General features: G+C 42.0%; 1 protein-coding gene across 22 annotated transcripts in view; it reads left to right on the forward strand.

The window, feature by feature from the left end:
* The window catches only part of OBSCN (obscurin, cytoskeletal calmodulin and titin-interacting RhoGEF), a 201,708-nt gene that overhangs the window by 123,840 nt on the left and 58,373 nt on the right, over positions 1–19,495 (forward strand). For 21 of the 22 annotated variants that reach the window (XM_065050238.1, XM_065050239.1, XM_065050230.1 and 18 more), the window contains 18 exons: positions 1,340–1,627; positions 2,768–3,040; positions 4,157–5,512; positions 7,143–7,421; positions 7,769–7,847; positions 8,215–8,333; positions 9,181–9,378; positions 10,079–10,111; positions 10,217–10,315; positions 10,770–10,988; positions 11,759–11,825; positions 13,314–13,342; positions 14,231–14,359; positions 15,156–15,295; positions 15,965–16,165; positions 16,494–16,576; positions 17,257–17,430; positions 18,868–19,027. In XM_065050238.1, coding sequence (XP_064906310.1) covers positions 1,340–1,627; positions 2,768–3,040; positions 4,157–5,512; positions 7,143–7,421; positions 7,769–7,847; positions 8,215–8,333; positions 9,181–9,378; positions 10,079–10,111; positions 10,217–10,315; positions 10,770–10,988; positions 11,759–11,825; positions 13,314–13,342; positions 14,231–14,359; positions 15,156–15,295; positions 15,965–16,165; positions 16,494–16,576; positions 17,257–17,430; positions 18,868–19,027 — 3,926 coding nt within the window. The remainder of the gene's footprint in view (positions 1–1,339; positions 1,628–2,767; positions 3,041–4,156; positions 5,513–7,142; positions 7,422–7,768; positions 7,848–8,214; positions 8,334–9,180; positions 9,379–10,078; positions 10,112–10,216; positions 10,316–10,769; positions 10,989–11,758; positions 11,826–13,313; positions 13,343–14,230; positions 14,360–15,155; positions 15,296–15,964; positions 16,166–16,493; positions 16,577–17,256; positions 17,431–18,867; positions 19,028–19,495) is intronic. The other variant, XM_065050234.1, reaches the window with a different exon arrangement.

The raw sequence follows: 19,495 nt of genomic DNA on the forward strand, positions 1-19,495 counted from the left end.
CCAAAGCATCAGAACCCTTTGAAATCTGCTGATCTACTTAAGTGCAGAACAATGAGTAATGAGTTACATATTGAAATCTTCACGTGGATGAGATCCATGAAACACCTTGTACTTCAGAGACACAAGAGTTAACAGCTCTTGGAGTACTGAATGAGTAGAAAATATGGTAGCTCCCTAATTTCCTCATGGTGCAGGTTAGACCAATGATGTGTCAATGTCCATTCCAGCAACCAAGGTCTGGCTCTTTTCCACAGTGAGATCAGTGGGTCACCCAGCAATTGTCAGACCAGCACAGTGATGGTTATGACATAATTGTGATTTAGCTGTGCACTGTAGTGGAGATGTTCAGGAACCACTGCCTGACCATCCATTCTTTGAATTATTACGGATAGTCTGTCTGTCTAACAGTTCTGAGACTTGAGAGGTCTCTGATATATTCAAGCCACTTCCACAAAAAAACACACAAGCTTGTTGGACAGATTTAAAACAGAATTCTTATTTGGGGCACCTACATTTTAGGAACTGTAAAATACTATCCTAATGGTCTCCTCCTGTTGACAGGTTTTCTTTATTAATTGTATTTGAAAATAGAGAAAAGAGGATTCCGCGTTGTTTGCAGTGTCCAGAATCAAAGAACTGGCTGTTGACATTATTTGCCTGTAATTTGTTGGATTGGTACACCGTGGCAGGTCATCTACTCAGTAAATTCCTTGAACTTGAAGACTTAAAATAATTATTTCTATCTTCTAAACCAAACAGTAAACTGTAAATTAATTGAGGAACATTTTCCAGTGTACTGAGTATGATCATCAGTAGCCAATCTTGTAGGACACCAGACCATTCCCATTATGTATTTACTCATTTATTATTGCCTGATGCTGTGACATATATATCGATTACACAGAAACCAAGTGACTATCTATTAAATTACTAGAGTTAATCTGTAGTCCAACAATAACTTGATTTCCATTAAGGCCAGACCTGAAATGATCAAGACCTGGACGTTCTTGAAGTTTTCAGCTAAGTTCCTTCATAATATAGACACCATAGGGTCATTTTTACTTTGAGCTGGGTGGGACAAAGCAGCAGGTAAAAATCACAATATGTGAGATTACAGTTAGAAAGTGAACGTTTGTCATTAGCAGCATAGATCAGGACAAACAAAGGAAAACTCAGTGGTGCACAGGTATGTCTCATGGGCATGTCCCCACTCAACTTTACGATCAAATACTGAACCTGTTGTGCTTCCTCCTCATTGCTTGTAGAAGGCTCTTGGTTGTTTTACTATAAAGCATTATTGCTCGTGTCATACATCACGGGACCTCTGTTGTGCCTTCAGCCCACCCTGATCCACCTGAAGAACCTGAAGTTTTACGTAAGAACAGCCACTCTGTAACTCTGTCTTGGTACAAGCCGTCGGGCGACGGCGGTTGTGACATCCTAGGCTACAACGTGGAGAAGAAAATCCCAGGTGTCGGCTGGCAGTCATGCAGCAAGGACATTATTCGAAACACAGAGTTCATGGTGGACGATCTCACCCCAGGTGAACCTTACAGATTCCGCGTCTCGGCCATCAACAAAGTTGGGGCCAGCGAGCCGGTGCACTTCCCTCAGATGGTGCGGCTAGGTGAGAATGGAGAGATAGCACCATGGACAACTGCAAGCTGCTGTAGACCTTGTGTTTCGCATGGCATGTCTGCTTCACACATTCCAGGCGTCTCCTGGAAGAGCTCCCTCAGAAACTTTTCTCCATGCTTTGCTGCCACCACAATAGAGGAGAAAGAGCTTGGAAAAGTTGTTCTGGGCTGCTGTGAACAAAACCAGCTGCGTTGTTAGTACTCAACACTTATTTTCTCCAAACTGCATCAAGCATGTGTTGTCTGGTCACCATGAGTTTCTTTTTCTGGTGGAGTTAGGATGGAATGAGTCAAAAAGGAGCATGATGGAATGCATTTGGGTAGCCAAAACCCTAGTACCAATGCAGTGGGTGGGCAGTGTTGTCTTCTTCACCCATCTTTCTCTTTCATTATATTATTTGTGCATCTTTTTCAATAACCCCCACAAAGAAATGCTGAGAGACTCAGTTCCTTTGCTGTCTGTTGATGAAACTTTGGAAACTACAGTTGGATGAAGAGCCATTCCCCCAATCTTTCTTTTCTTGAAACTCTTTCTGTGATAACTGGGTGCCCAACAAATTCCTTGAAGTGAGAATAATAATAACAAAACCTCTGTCATTTAAGGCTCAAACTTGCAATGGTCTTTTTTCTCAACATAACGAAGAAGATGTGGAGAATTTTTATTTTTAAATTCTTCATGCTTTTTGAGAATTTTTGCTCTTCTTAAGCTAGCATAAATATAAATGTATATTTACTTTCAAACTGAGATGAATGCCACTTTCAATAGTCTCTCTTTTAAAATTCTTTTTATTGTTTCTTTCTTGTCTCATCTCAGAACTGCTGGTGATGGGTAAATGAAGATCAGCAAATAAACCCAAGAATGTGAAAAATGCAGCCACTTGTGCATGTATATATTTAGATGGAGCTGGTTTCGCTGCTGGAAGAGCTTGTAAAGTTATTTTGATATTATCTTTGGAAGTGCAAACTTTGGATGCTGCCAATAATATTTTTTTCCTTGGCTTTTTTACAACAGCTAAGAAATCTATAAACGAAGGATGGGATTCTTGAACATTTTGTAGAATGATCTCAAGTGCCTTAAAGCCAGATCATCATCTGTTCTTTGTGTTAATTAAATTTTTTTGTAATTACAGAACCTCCAGTTACAGTCACCCAACCTTTGGTGGGAGGATCAGTCTCAGAAGGCGAGGTGGCTCGCTTGGAGTGCCAATTATCATGCGAGACCGAAGAGAAAGTGAAATGGTTCAAAGGAAAAGAACAAATACAAGCTGGAGGGAGATACGAGATCCTCTCTGATGGAAAGAAGCAGATACTCATTATTCGTGCATTTAAACCTGAAGATCAGGACACATACACCTGCATGGTTTCTCCAGAAGTCAAATCTGTTGCCAGCTTGTGCCTTGAAGGTATAGAGAGTACATTCCTGTGATGTTAAATCAGTTCTGTCTATGGATATCCAGGGGCATCCCCACAGCTTGGATTGGAATTAATTTTCTTTTACAAGCTGTATCTAAAATCCACCAAGATTTGTTACCTTCTTGTTTGGTGTTGCCCAAGATGTTTCTGAACCTCTAACAACTTTGAGCTGCTCAAATAAGTTTTTAATGAGTCTAATATTTAAGGTGGGATGCAGTTGCATCTACATGGGTTTCTGGTGCCTTTTGAGATGTCTTAGGGTATCCTCCCTGGCCTTCAGGTACCACTTCAGAAAGTGAGAGCTCTTTTGTATGTTCTGCATGGTATCTGCCAGCCCCCTATCCTGGACATCCCAAATGGCTTTGGGTCATAGCACTTAGGAAGCTGAATTGTGACCTATAGGTGGGATTCAGCATTTAGTGCCATTGAGGCACTTCATGATATCACCCCTGGTCTCTGCCTCCTTCTCCAGAGGGATCTCAAGCACTCATAGGTCCTGTGTTGTGTCTGAGAGCCACATGTCATTGTCCCAGACAGCCTGGAGCATCTCAGATGGCACTGGGCACTATGCAGATACAAGTCAATGTGTCCCAGAGGGTGAACCACAGCTTTCAGACTCAGACACACCTAAACAGGTGGGTGCCTCCATGTGAGGTGGGAGTCTCAGCTCCCACTATATCCAGTGGAGATCTACTCCAGAAAGTCATTGAAGCCCTGTCTAGCTGTAAAACAGGATGAGCTTCAACAGCCTTCCAGGCACCACTGACAGTCTTAATGAGATATTCATCAACCGCAAAATTTAAGGAGAGCAGAAATTTATATATTAGGCTTAAAAATGTTGTTTACCGTGTTTTAAATGCATGCACAGAATCACAGGATAGTTGAGGTTGTAAAGGACTTCTGGAGATAGCGTAGCCCACCCCCCTGGAACAAGTTGTCCAGGACCATGCCGATCTATATTAAATTCATGTTTTGTTCTCAACAAAATGCTTAGTTAAATGCTACTGATAGTATCCTGCCCAGGCTTTAGAATAACATTTCCATATGTTTTCTCAAAGCTTCTCAGACTTTGTCTTTTAACAGCTTATCTATTTAATTCTCCTCAGTTCCCACAGTGACAATGCTAAAAGAGATTGCCAGGGAAGCATCCCCTGCAAGCCAACCAGAAGAGCTGGTGGATGGCCATGTCCAGCCCAGTTTGCCCCCTGAGGCTGCTCAGGAGGGAGATCTTCATCTCCTGTGGGAAGCCCTGGCCAAGAAACGCCGGATGAGCCGGGAGCCCACCTTGGATTCCATCAGCGAGGTGCCTGAAGAGGACGAGAAGCTTCAGAAGTTGAGGAAGGAGGAAGCAGAAATGTCTCACTATTACTCAGAGGAGTACTCCACTTGTGATGAGCTGGCTAGGACGGGAGAAGCAGATTTCTCTTTCACAAGCTCAGATGAAGAGTCTAGAGCTGGGACTCCATCACTAGTGAACTACCTCAAGAGAGCTGAGAAGAAAAGTGTCAGTGTTACTAGCAAAGTTCAGTCCATCTCCACTGGCAAATTATGGAAACAGTGGGAGAAAACCACTGTAGAGACGGTTATGGCTGCCCCAGCTGCTAAGCCAGATGAACCAGAAATGCCAGATTTAGATGATCCTTCCATGAACAAGGCTGCTGTGAAGATCCAGGCTGCTTTCAAAGGCTACAAAGTCAGGAAAGAGATCAAGCAGCAGGAGTGCCCAGTGTTTACAGAGACCTTCAAAGACTTCTCTGGTGAGCCTGGGAGCACTCTCCACCTTGAGTGTGTGGCCCACAGCAAAAGTGACATGAAAGTCCGTTGGCTGAAAGATGGGGAAGAGCTTTCAGATGGTCGTTATTATCACATAGACAATTACAGTGATGGGACCTGCTCTTTGATTATCACTGGCCTGGAGAGGAAAGATGCAGGTAAATACACCTGTGAGGCATCCAATAAATTTGGCAAGGTTTCACACAGTGCTAAGGTGGTTATCGGCGCTGAGGAACCTCAAGTTCTTCGTAAGGAGAAGCAGGTTAAACGAAGCACTGACAGTGAGACCGAGAGCTCTTCTGGTAGTGAGCTGGATGATGCTTTCCGTAAAGCAGGAAGGAGACTTCACAGACTCTTCAGGGCCAAGATCTCAACAGACATATCTGATGTGGAGGAAGAGCTCTTTGTCAGTGCAGACGAAGGGGACATAGAGGTGGTTGACCATCAGACGTATCGTGAGGATGACCAGTACATCTACATCAAGTTTGAAATCTTGTCTGAGGCAAGAACTGCCGCCACTCGATTCAGAGAGATGTTTGGTGCTATGGGAATTCCCGTGGAGATTGACATTTTGGAACAAGGCCCTAAAAAAATTGAGTTGCGTATTGGGAAAGCCACACCACCCGCCCATGGGAAGTTTGCACCACCAGTACTGAGGCCTCCACCACCTTTGCTGACTTCTGATACAGGTAGGTGAAACAAACTTGTTTATTCTTTGGAAAAGACAGTTGGAGCTGATCAGAACACTAATTTTTCACTCATGAATAATTTCTAAAAAACTTTTTTTTTTTTTTTTTAATTTGGTGCAGATATTTTCATGGGAACTCTGCACTTCTGGGAAAAAAAAAAATGACATTTTTATTCTTTTTCATTTTGAGGAGAGCAGGGAAGTTCGTGATGAAGGCAGAGATTGCAAAATATTGGCTTATCTACAAAGCTGCTTTCCACAGTAGAAAATGAGCCCTATATTACAATAGGATGGCCATATATATAAACTTTAATCAATCAGTTTTCAGAACAGTGCTGAGGGAGAAAAGGTATTTTGGCAAGGAGAGGAACAAAGGCAATATATTGTTTGCAGCTGTGGTATGTGATTATGGTAATATGAAATATCTGTGAACTGGATGAAGGGGAGAAGCCAGAGAGTCGTGGTCAATGGGGTGGAGTCCAGTTGAGGCCTGTATCTAGTGCAGTGCCTCAAGGGGTAGTGCTGGGGCCGGTATTATTCAATATATTCATCAATGATTTGGATGAGGGAATAGAGTGACTGTCAGCAAGTTTGCTGGTGACACCAAGCTGGGAGGAGTGGTGACACTGGAAGCTGTGCTGCCATCAGAGACCTGGACAGGCTGGAGAGTTGGGTGGGGAAAAAATTAATGAAATATAACAAGGGAAAGTGTAGAGTTTTGTATCTGGGCAGGAACAACCCCAGGTTCCAGTATAAGTTGGGGGATGACCTATTAGAGAGCAGTGTAGGGGAAAGGGACCTGGGGGTCCTGGGGACAGCAGGATGACCATGAGCCAGCACTGGGCCCTTGTGGCCAGGAAGGCCAATGGTACCTGGGGTGGATTAGAAGGGGGTGGTCAGTAGGTCAGAGAGGTTCTCCTGCCCCTCTGCTCTGCCCTGGGGACACCACACCTGGAATATTGTGTCCCGTTGTGGCCCCTCAGTTCCAGCAGGACAGGGAACTGCTGGAGAGAGTCCAGCGCAGCCACCAAGATGCTGAAGGGAGTGGAGCATCTCCCGTGTGAGGAAAGGCTGAGGGAGCTGGGGCTCTGGAGCTGGAGAAGAGGAGACTGAGGGGTGACCTCATTCATGTTTACAGATATATAAAGGGTGAGTGTCAGGAGGATGGAGCCAGGCTCTTCTCGGTGACAACCAATGGTAGGACAAGGGGTAATGGGTTCAAACTGGAATACGAAAGGTTCCACTTAAATTTGAGAAGAAAATTCTTCCCGGTGAGGGTGCCAGAACCTAGCCCAGGCTGCCCATGGGGGGTGTGGAGTCTCCTTCTCTGCAGACATTCCAACCCGCCTGGACACCTTCCTGTGTAACCTCATCTGGGTGTTCCTGCTCCATGGGGGGATTGCACTGCATGAGCTTTCCAGGTCCCTTCCAACCCCTGACATTCTGGGATTCTGTGATTCTGTTTGTCATGGAGTTTCTTCTTGATTGTTGTCCTAGAGAAAAGATATCACTCTGCAACAAAAAACCTAGAAGCCAGAAGTCTTCAAGTATTGAGAAGCAGTGCTCGTAAAATACTTCGTTTAACACAACCATCTTTCTCCTTTCTTCTCTCCAAACTACCCTGAATTTAGCCCCCATGTTCATCACTGAGCTTCAAAACCAAGAGGTACAAGATGGGTACCCAGTCAGCTTTGATTGCATCGTCGTTGGCAAACCACTCCCCACGGTTCGCTGGTTCAAGGATGGGAAAGCTCTTGAAGAAAATGATCATTACATGATCAACGAGGACCAGGAAGGATGCCACCAGCTGATCATCACAGCTGTGGTCCCCACTGACATGGGCGTTTACCGTTGCCTTGCTGAAAACAACATGGGAGTTGCTTCAACCAAGGCTGAGCTTCGAGTGGACTGTGAGTCTCAAAATCACTGCAGAAAAGCCAAAGGGAAGGGGTTCTGCTGAGAGGTGGATAAATATTCTTTCAAGAAAAACACCATTTACATTAAAAAAATGCATTGCCCACAAAATGTTTCACTTGCAAACTTCTTGGGTTCAGTTGAGTTTTGTCAACACCAAGGCAAGGCTCAAAGTGAAGTTTTACACATAAGCAGAGGTGTTTTACATAATCCAGGGTTATGTGGGAGTAGCAGTGAGAAATGAACTGCCAATCACTCAAATGAGTAGTGAAACTATGATTACAGTAAGAAGAATAGTTTCAAAGCTCAGATCATAGACAACACTCCTTTTTCCATTTATCAGTGACCAGCACCGACTATGAGACAGCAGCAGATGCAACAGAGACATCCTCTTACTACAGTGCCAAAGAATATATTTCAAGGTAAAATATTGAACTCTAGCTCTTTCTAACTTCTGACTTGATAAGATCAATATGTATATTTATATTTATATCAAGCCTCGTTTTGCTATTTTTGGATGGCCAGGTTAATGTTATAAAGGAACAACCAGACCAGCTGAGATGCAGTAACAGCTGGACATTTATCGTGTCCAAAATTGCTCTGGCTGCCTTCAGGCTAGCATGGTTATTTCTTTGTGGTATTACTCTGTTACTTTAAACATCATATGTTGCTTTATGTTATCATGATGACAAAATCCATAGACTGAATTAAACTAGAATAGGTGATTCTAATTCCTAGCTCTTTTCCGTCTCACTGACTTTCTTCTTTCTAATTCTAATTACTTCTCAGCCGAGAACAGGAGGAATCTGCCACTGAGGAGGAGCAATTGCCCCAGATCTTTGATGAGCTTCATGATATTCATGTCGCACCTGGAGCATCACTGGCTAAATTTCACCTGAAGGTGAAAGGTGAGAGGAGACCACAGCACGGTCAGTTATTCCAGATTTGCTGTCGGGATGAAGTGCTGGACAAGGTTTTCCGACGTGGTCTTTTGTACCTGTGCCCCCAGTCTGTACATCTGGCACCATGTTTGCACAAACCAGCTAGAATAATGTGTTAATGCTGATCAACATTGACTTTTGCAGCAGACTCGGGTGGATTAAGTGTCTTATTCTCTGCCTGTGTCCACAGGCATAATTACAGGCATATGCTTCTGAAAACTGAGCCTTGTAATTATCTGAGCACGTTAGTTATGAACAAGCAATAAGGAATAATTAGAGAAAAAAAAATAAAAGGATAGTAAGAGTGTCTTTTATTCTCTTTAATAAATGAGACAGTCTTGGACTTGCCTTACTCTGTGAGGGGGCTGCTGCTACAACCTAAAAACTGCAAAAACATCCTCCTGCTCTTGCCTGTGTGTGGTAGGGAGAGGTAGGGATTCTCCTGTTGTTTTGTTTGTTTGTTCGTTTGTTTCTTTTCCAGTTGCTGCCTATAAAAAGACGAGAATGATTTTGGCTTCAGCTTTTGTCTTTGTGTACGTTGCAAATCATCCCTAAAATGTACCTTCCCAACCTGGCATTTGTACATGCAATCAATATGGGGAATGCCAGAAACTGAAGAGAAAGAAAAGAACTTTAACAAATTAATAGAATTTAATGTATTTGCAGCCATTTCTAATTGAATAAATCCTTGAGTCAGCAGCCCTGGGCAGAGCTGGGGATTCCTTGGCTCAGAAGGATCTGCCTGGTTGAAGATGCTCCCAAATCAGTGTTTCTGACTCATTCTGTCCTCCATGTCTGTAATCACTCCTTGCAGCGTACCCACAGCCCCGGCTCTACTGGTTCAAGAATGGACAGCCGCTAAAGTCCTCGGATCGCATCCTGAAGACCCATAAACGGGAATTCCACTCACTGGAAATTCGTGACGTCACTAAGGAAGATGCCGGCCAGTACTCAATTTTTGTCATCAACTCTGCTGGTTCCGCATATTCATCAGCCAGGCTGGTAGTTAAAGGTAGGTATTGGGCTATTTTTGGTGCCCGATTTTCTCTATTCAAATGTCTCTTTCCATTTTATATAGCTATTTTTCTTGAGAAAGCATACCAAGCCAAGTCAAGAGAGGTGGTGAAGCCTATAGGTAAAAGATTACTTGTTTTAACCTTCATTCACCTGCAAATTATTTACTGTGGGTCCTAAAGATGAGACATGCCACTTCTCTAGGGTCTGGCTGTTGCCTCATAAACATACATTTTATTCCTGACTAATGTAATTAATGGTTTATTTTTATTAAAATTGAGGGCTTCTTATAAGTCATGCTTGAGGCTGTTTCAGTAAGACAATGCCATAATATTAAAATTTTGAGAACTGTGGAAATACATCTTTCTAGAGATTATCATGCATATTTTTATTTATGTGCTTAGTTGTTCTGAAGTTAGAAATTAAGTCAGCTTGGTAGGGAGGAGTTGTGATTAATATTGTATGTGATTAATAGAGCATGTGTATTAATAGTACTGGAAAACTGAAATGGATCCCTTCCCACGCTATAGGAGTATTCATTTTTATTAATAAGTGTGCTTTAGCATAAGGTTTTCACGGAATTATCATTTCTGTGTAATATCACCTGCAAGGGAGAATCTTCTAGAATAACTTCTTTTTCTTCAACTCATGGGCAGAAATGTAGTTTTGTCAATTTGTTTGTTCTCTTTGTGTTACAGATCCTGATGAGAAAGAAGAACCATCAGAAACAGGTAAGAGAAGCCACAGCAGGTGATAACAGACCCCTCAGGAATTTTTCAGTAGCCTAAACTCACACAGAAGGTGTCACCATGTTCCATCAATAATGTGATTTTCAGATTCCCGTGAGCAGCTGATACCACCAAGGTTCCTAGAAAGATTCACTAATAAAAGGGTGAAGAAAGGTGCAAGTATCACTTTATCTGTAAAAGTTGAAGGTAAGTGGGTAGATATGTTGTCTCTCTGTGTAACACTTGAATTGCATAAATTCATGAAAAATTCTGGACTCTCTCTGGTCCAAATCATTGTAGCCTTATCTCCTTTATCTGGAATCTGGGACTCTCCTCCCAAGTTCATAAGAGACTTTGTGTGTTTTACAGCAAAGCTTTACATCTTTGCCTTCATTTCCCAAGATATAGAAAACAGGGATAATGATACTTATTAGTCTTATGAAGATGTGTTGATTGATAGTTTCAGTTTTACAAAAAGATCTATGTCCTTATGAGTGCGCTGTAGAAAGATTTATATGCCTTTGTTGTGTATTATGACTATTATTGCTGAAAAAGTATCAGGAAACATGTTAAAATAGCATTTATTCACAGCATGGCTCATAATTGTATATAAGCAATGCCATTATGAAAATTAAAGCTCATTGCATTGGTTTTCCTTTAGGACATCCGCCACCAGCTATTACTTGGATGAAAGAAGAGTCTCGAGGAGACATCCTGTGGATCAAACCAGACACACCTGGATATAAACTTGCCAGCTCAAATATGCATCACAGCCTAATTCTGCTGGATGTTAAAAAGAAGTACAGTGGAACGTACACATGCATTGCTACCAACAAGGCTGGCCAGTCCATCTGCACCGCCACCGTGGAAGTTGCAGATGGTAAACCTTCGTTACAATACACACACATTCTCTATTTTACTTTCAATACACCGCCTAAGGAAAAAAAAACAAGAGTAACTGATAGGGAAATCAATCAAATCACAACTAAAAAAAAGTGATTTCCCAAGATTAGCTATGAATTTGCTTGCCTTGTGCATACTCTTTACTTTTATAATGTTTTAGATTTCTGACCCTAGCTTGGATTAACACCAGCATCATATAAACAGGAGATAAGTCTAAGAAACAACCAAATTAAGCACAAAGGAACAAGAAAGGAAGAAAGGCAATGTAAAGTAACTAGAAAAACTCATCATTTAAAAGATTATTTTGAGTGCTTCTCTCTGCTAAGGTATTTTGCATTACAGAATCGCCTTAAGGCAGCTAGAGTTTTTTGTTTCCCCTTTTGCAGAACTTTCCAGGGCCTCTCCTGGTGTAACCCTTCAGTAAGAGATGGGACAAGCAAATACAGGCTGGGAGTAGGGGCATCACTGTGAATTACTCAATTTTTCTGTTATTCTTCCTTGCATCCCACATTTTTACTGTACCAAGAGCATTGTAGAGAAATGGGGACATCATACACCTACATGAACAGGGAGAGGAGAAAGCTATTTGCATCATATAAGCAGGAGTATGTATCCCAGGCCAGGAACTCCTAACAGGGCAGATTCAGTATTCCATTGTAAACCATGCCTAGAAAATGTGCCTACACCAAATACATCCCAAAATATTCTCTGCCTTTTGTCCTCTAACGATAAACCCTGATCTTGCAGTGAAAGAGGCTGAAGTTCTGACCCAAGAGCGCGTGATGGTGTCAGAAGCCATCATGACCACGCTGGGGTAAGTGCTTGGCCATGCAGATGATGAAGTGGAGCGATGCACAAGTTCCCATGAGTCACTTTTAGGCAGCGTTCACTTTGGACATCTTATACTCATGTCTCAGCACCAGAGCTAAAATAGTCTGAGGTCTTAAGATGCAAAGTGCTATAAATATTCTAGTATAAATGTCAACCATTTATGCTTGATTATGAAGGAAGACAGGAACAAGGACAAAGAAAAAAATCGGTAGGTCATATAAAACTCTTGTACCTTTTTCATCTCCTAAGCAGAATGCCAAAAAAAATTCACAGGGTCAAACTCTGACTATTACTTGCCACCATTCAAATACACAGATGCTTCACAGAAAAACAAGTAGATGAAAAGGGTCTGTTCACAAACTTCTAGTTTAAAAATGCAACTTTATCGTATGTTATGACTGTTATTGTAAAAAAAGTATCAGGAAACAGATCAAAATGGCATTGATTAAGAACAGGGCTTATAACTATAGGGACAGAACTCTGTTCAAGGGTGACTTATTTGCATGAAACGTGAGCAAGCACAGTTTTAAAAGCAGGGGAAGGGAAGAAAATTAGACCTTCTTTCCACAGAAGCTTTTGTTACTCAAGATGATAACTTTCCAATGGCATAACCTCCTAAATTCACCATTCTTGGTTTGGATACTAGGCAGATATAGTCTGAAAATCAGGATCCACCTGAACACACGTTAGCTTCTAGGATATGTCTAGCCTAAAAGCTTGAGTAGTCTTCCTCTGTGAAGCCATTTTTACTCAGTGTTGACAATATAGTTTCCTGCCCCTTTCCTGCTGACATGAGTGAATTTGGTGCTGGTAAAAGCTGTCATTGTAGCAAAGAACTCTTTAGACCTCAAGAACACTGCAGTACCTGTAGTCACCTTGCTTCCCCAACACATGGGCATCCTGATGAGACAGGAGCAGGTCTCTTGGCAGGACCATGGCATCCAGTCCTCAGTTTCCTGATGAAACCATTGGAAATTGTTGAGGATTATTTCCCTGAAAACTGACATACTACAGAGCCCACTTGACATAATGTCTCCAAGTGTAATAGTTTTATTTCAGTGTCTTTTTATTTCAGTGTCAGCTGGGAATAAAGTCCCAGTAGCGCCAGGGAGATGGAGGTGACTTTGTCCTGCAACCGACTCCCTGAGCAGCCGGCTCTTCTCAGCCAACAGCTCAAAATAAAAGTCAGGAATAAGGAGAATTGTCAGATTGGATTTGGCTCAAAAACTAAGACACCCAAGTGTTTCACTGCACATACGAGCCAGGTGACCCAATTCTCATTTCTTATAGTGGCCCTGGTGAGTATCAGCTACCAGCACCTGCAGTCCAAACCAGCCCTAACTAAGATATTCCAAACCTTCACGTACAAGGTGTCAGGGGCTGTTTCTCATTTAGCTCTCCTTACTACACATTTTATTTTAAATTTTAACTCTGCTTTAATTTTTCTTTTTTTTTTTTCTTTTTTTTTCAGAGATCTTCATCCCTCTGAAACAAAAGAAGGTAAGAAAAGCTGTTTTCTCTCTTCTGCTGCCTCACTTCACATCTACACCTGAGATTGTCTACATGTTTCATGGATTTCTACCTAATTTTGTCCTGTTTTTGTGAAACCATCTGAAATGTTGGGATTTTTCAGGATTGGTCTCTGTTGCAGGGTGAGCCAGCACTGGGCCCTTGTTGCCAGGAAGGCCAATGGTACCTGGGGTGGGTTAGAAGGGGGTGGTCAGTAGGTCAGAGAGGTTCTCCTGCCCCTCTGCTCTGCCCTGGGGAGACCACACCTGGAATATTGTGTCCAGCTGTGGCCCCTCAGTTCCAGCAGGACAGGGAACTGCTGGAGAGAGTCCAGCTCAGACACCAAGATGCTGAAGGGAGTGGAGCATCTCCCGTGTGAGGAAAGGCTGAGGGAGCTGGGGCTCTGGAGCTGGACAAGGGGGAGTGTCAGGAGGATGGAGCCAGGCTCTTCTTGGTGGCAACCAATGGTAGGACAAGGGGCAATGGGTGCAAACTGGAACACAGGAGGTTCCACTTAAATATGAGAAGAAACTTCTTCCTGGTGAGGGTGGCAGAGCCTGGCCCAGGCTGCCCAGGGAGGTTGTGGAGTCTCCTTCTCCTCAGACATTCAAACCCGCCTGGACACCTTCCTGTGTAACCTCATCTGGGTGTTCCTGCTCCATGGGGGGATTGCACTGGATGAGCTTTCCAGGTCCCTTCCAATCCCTGACATTCTGGGATTCTGTGTGTTATTTGGATGAAATGTGGGCAAGCATAATTTTAAAAACGGGGAGAAGTGAAGAAAATCAGACATTCCTTCCACAGAAGCTTTTTGTTACTCAAAAAAGATTACTTTCCAATTACTTTCCAATTACTTTCAAAATTTTTTCTTTTTTCTAGGAGACCTTGAAGATGGTAGAGCAGGTGTGCCCAAAAGCCCTATTTCATTAGCTGATGTTGGCTCAGAAGAGTTCTTCCAGAAACTCACTTCTCGTATCTCAGAAATGGTATCTGCAAAAATAAGTCAAGGTAAGACTGGCAAACATAATTTCACTAGTGTGGAAAAATATGCAATCTTTATCCTTTGGACTTGAAGTATCAGTGAGATTTATGGAGCAGGTTTTGAGACAGTCATCCTACATAAGTATATGAATGTTTGTAACTGCTTAGAACTAAGAATTTTTAGTAACTGTATGTCTTAGTCTACAGTTTGGAACTAGGAAAAAAGCTATTACAGTAAACTAAGAGGACCAGTGTCCATTTTATGCATATAATGTTTATTTAAATATGCAGAAGTAACTGTAAGCTTTAGAGGGGAAGGCAAGTTGTAAAAATTGAAGCGTATTTTGAAAACCTCAGTTATTTTGAGTTCCTCAAGTATTGATCACTCCTGAGCCTGAAAACAATTCTTTTTTGAAGATTCCCAACATCTTCAAGTTTTAGATCACAATGGGATTTTAAAATCAATTGAGACTGAAAACTGTGTGCACAGCTGTGTAGTAACCAAATTTGTCAAATTAAATGAAAAATCCTGGTTTGTGTATCATGTAAAGACTATCTTGTAGTAAAAAAATAGAGGCAGCACTTCTCCTGCAAATATTCTTGCAATGTAGTGGCAATAGATGCAGTAGGCACAAAACCTCATTTATTAAAACATCCCAACTATTTATTTAATCCTGAGTATCGATAGGAGATCACACTAAATACTACAAAATGCTCTTCCTAGGGAATATTTGCTTTTATGAAATTGAAAACTACTATAGATTTTGTTTATGTTCAGATTGGAGATCTTTATTTCACACTTTGCTGTCATTCTGCTTTTTAGCCACACTTCGAGTGCCAGGTGCAGAAAGTGACGATGAATCAAAAACTCCCTCTGCATCTCCTCGCCATGGACGATCCAGACCTTCATCCATTGCTCAGGAGTCCTCCTCTGAATCTGAAGATGGAGATTCCAGAGGAGAGGTATGATATCTCACCAGGAGAAAAATTTAGTTAGAATGACCAGTCTCCTGTGGTTTAAGGATCTCCATTCCCTTTAGATATCTACTTGACTTTAGTAGGTATATTTAGTAGTTAAATATTGGGTCTGTGATACAGAGCACAGAGAATCAAATTCTGATGCTCACTGTGTGATCTTGAGGAAATTGTTCAAGGCAACATGGTCAAAACATGTCAATTAGTTGGCACTTTTTGCTTTCATGGCTGAGCTTCAGAATGTCAGAGCTTGATTTTCTGTGGTCTTGGATAGAGTTGGTCAGAATAAACTTTTTGAGAAGTTCTTAATGAGAAAAAATAGAATTTTGTGAAAATTACAAATTAGAAATTTTTGAGGTGTTCACTTCAAACACACCCTAAAACCAAACAATTAAAACTTTGGAAATGTTAACCTATTTTGATATTTTCAGGACAACTGTTTGTTTTGCCTTGGAAGAAAAATCCACTATTTCATGGTGTAAACCCAAAACACCTCCTTGAGACTTAGTCTTCCACTTGCAAAAAGCGAACAGTGATTCTCTCTGCCGTACAAGGGCTGGAGAATAAAACATTAAACACAGATAAGCACGTATGTTCTGCTAATGTTACTGCGTTATGTTTTCAGAGCACAAAATAACTGTTGCTTCATGCCTGCAGATCTTTGATGTCTACATGGTCACAGCTGACTACGTGCCCGCTGCGCCCGACAGGGAGACCATCACTTTGAAGGAAGGTCAATACGTGGAGGTCCTTGACTCAGCTCATCCTCTGAAATGGCTGGTCAGGACTAAACCCACAAAATCCAGCCCTTCTAGACAGGGCTGGGTATCTCCAGCTTATCTGGACAAGAAATTAAAGGTGACTGATTGCACTGTGTTTATTTTTCATGTAAAATTACTTGCTCCTGTTGTAGTTTAGAGCCATCTCTTTTTGCAAGAAGGGGTTTGTTGAAGTGGTCTATAGCATGATTGGTCCTTTTTCATGTTTTAACTAGACAATATTTCTCCTTTGGTACAGGAGCGCATGAGTCTGAAAGACTTAACCTTCCTCCAGAAAAAAATAAAATTAACATTGGTTTAGGAGCTGTTGAAAGGGACTGTGAACACATGAGGGATATTCCTCAGTGTGCATTAATAAAAGTAGTTTTAACCTAAAAGAATAATATTTATTTTTTCTTCTATTTTAGTTGTCACCGGAGTGGGGAACAATGGAAGTTCCTGAGTTCCCTGGAGAGTTTGTTTCTGAAGATGAATATAAAAGGAAGCTAAGGTGAGCTTGTGTCATTTGATGTTTGCACCTTTGACTTTTTCTGCCTTTCAAACTAACACGTATGTTGACATCTAGGTCCTTCCTGTCAGTCACTGTTTTTGTCCTGCTGAGTCCTGCCACCTCCTCTTTCCCAGAATTAACAAGACCTCAGTTATCCCAGGCTTGTAATTCAGGTTCTTTGCTTGGGTTTTGTCATTGATTTCAGCCTCGGAAAATTCCAGGCAATCTAAATCATATTGGATGACTTGAAGGGAGGGAGTTTTATGATGTAATTCTGGAAGCTCACCAGCTTCACAAAATCCTAAACCACAGTACCTCTGTACTTTGGGGTGCCCTATATCCGAGGATGACATCTAAAGAGGGAGTGAAAGCACTGAACCTTGTGTTACCCCCTTGCAGTGCAGTGCTACTTAGTGGAGACACTTTCATGATTGCATAAAGTGGCATTGAAGTTCCTACTGTCTATTTTACATAGAACCTTTTGTTCCTCACACTCTGTTTTATCTGCCCTAACAGCAGATGTCTGTGAGGTAGACGTGGGTGTCACTCCATGAGCAGGGTGTCTAAGTTCCTCTTATGATCATACATCTCTACTTTAGAGCCTAAAAGTCTCTCAGCACGTCCAAGATAATTATAATGATTTTTCCATGATTTCTCTTACCTATTCATTTTCCTTTCAGTGTTCTTATTCAAGAGCTGTTGATCTCAGAAGAGGATTACATTCAAGATCTACAGTTCCTCCAGTCTCATCACATTAAGTATACTGAGATCTGTCCCACTGTCCCAGGGGCTGTCGCCAGTCAGAAAGCCACCATCTTCAGAAATATTGATGACATTGCTCGCTTCCATTCCAGGTGGGCATTCCCATGTGCCTTCATTTGAGACCAAGGGATGGCTCACATACCTGGTGTCAGAGCCACAGTGTTATTACTGTGAAGGATGTGAAGCTCTAGCAGTGCTGAGGTGCAAGGGAATTGATGTTCCTTTTTGGACAATGGGTGATGGCATAGATTAAGTCGGAGCACAGCGTTGGGGCTCCCATAATACCCTTCAGAGCTGGAAGGTTTCAAATGTTCAGCTTATTTCTTACTGATTTAAGTGAATTTAATTGAGAAACAATGAATTATTATAAAAAGGCAGGGTGGTCTTACAGGAGCTTCAGTGGTATCTTCATAGAGACACAGATACATCTAAAACTGTACTTTAGCTAAAGTACAGTGCCAGTGTCCATACATTCAAAACACCCAGCTGCAAGCAGGCTGCCCAGGTACAACACCACGGCATAACGACTGCCTACTCCAGGAAAGGATTTACTGCAGATCTGATCTTCACAATGTGATTTCCCAAGGTCCAGGTTGAAACACTTTTACTTGGCAGGGAGAAAATGTGTTGTATGATGTCTCACGTGCCTTAGGCTTGCCATTGCTAGGGGTCTTTTGCACCTTGATGCCCTCACTCTCCTGGAAGTGATGGTTCTCATGGGAAGTCCATGCCAACAGTATAAGAATCACCTGTTCTTCCCCATTTTCATACACTCTGGCCCTAATTTTTGGTTTATCTTAGCGGGGTGGTCAGTAAAATGCATGCACAAAGGTCAACAATGAGTGAGCCTGCAGCACTTTCCCTGGTCAATCTGTCCTTGATCAGTGCTAGCATCGTAATTAAAAGCAACCAATAAGGAATTTGAGCATGTTGCTATGAGACTATATGGTTACTCTGGGAAAAACATTATGGGGGACACAACTTCTGCAATGGGGAGGATGCTTACACATCTGGAACTTCTGGATGGGCCACAGCAATAGATTTCCCTTCGCTTTCCTCCCTTTTTCTTTCTTCTCCCCCCTATTCTTTTGTTTTTCCCACAAAGTAACTTCAACTGTGAGAGGTGATGCATGTCATCAGCTACCGACACTGCTAAAAATCCTTGTGTGCATGAATGTCTCAGCATCATTTCTTAAACAGGGTGGGGGTGTCTGTCTTCACCCATGTGGTTGGCTTGTTGATCCTTAAACAAGAATTTGGGGAAGGGTTAATTACCCAACTTGAGCTAAGCCCTTGAAAGTTATCCCTACCTTCCTTGCAAGGCGTTTCATACCTGGATCATCATGCTCGATGCAGAGGCATTGAGAAGTTTAATGCCAACATGGCAACATCCCTTGTTTCCTCCAATGATTTCTTTTAATATATGTTAACCTGAAATCACCTGATTTGAAGGTCTGGTGGCCGGGGCTGTGTTCTATCCTCATTCCATCAACTTCTCCTCAGATGAGCTTTTTTCCTTGTCTCCACAGTATCTTCCTCCGAGGATTGCAAAAATGTGACACTGATGATGACGTGGCCATGTGCTTTATCAAGCATGAGGCAGAGTTTGATAAGTACATCCAGTACCTGGTGGGACGGGTACAGGCTGAGTCGATTGTTGTCAGCAAAGTTGTCCAGGATTTCTACAAGGTAAAACAGTAGCTAAAGTACCTGTAGAACATGCATCCTACAACCCACTGCATCAAGAACTGTTGTTATTAATCACAAATGTGATCCTGAAAATAATTATTAAATATTTTTGAGGGAAATCATTGCTAAACATAATAATTTTTTATTCACTGTCTAGCTGTTCCTGGTCCATTCAATCCATATGGGAACATATTTACATATGCTCATGCATTTATACATTTTATAAAGATCATACAGATATGAATGTGTCTGTGATTATGTTTTAAGGACCACCACATTACAAGACCAAGTGAACTCACATAAAATATTAGTATAGATAGGGAAATACTGTTTCTTCCCTCCAGCTGGTCAGGATTGAAGTCCACTAGTGAAATAACACACACAACGGCCCAGATCCATGAGAACACCCATGTTCGTGGATCCTTTGAGTGCCAGCACAGCTCCTCAGTCCATCCAATACCTCTGCCC

The sequence above is a fragment of the Columba livia genome, chromosome 2, assembly GCF_036013475.1.
Source record: "Columba livia isolate bColLiv1 breed racing homer chromosome 2, bColLiv1.pat.W.v2, whole genome shotgun sequence".
Lineage (NCBI taxonomy): Eukaryota > Metazoa > Chordata > Aves > Columbiformes > Columbidae > Columba > Columba livia.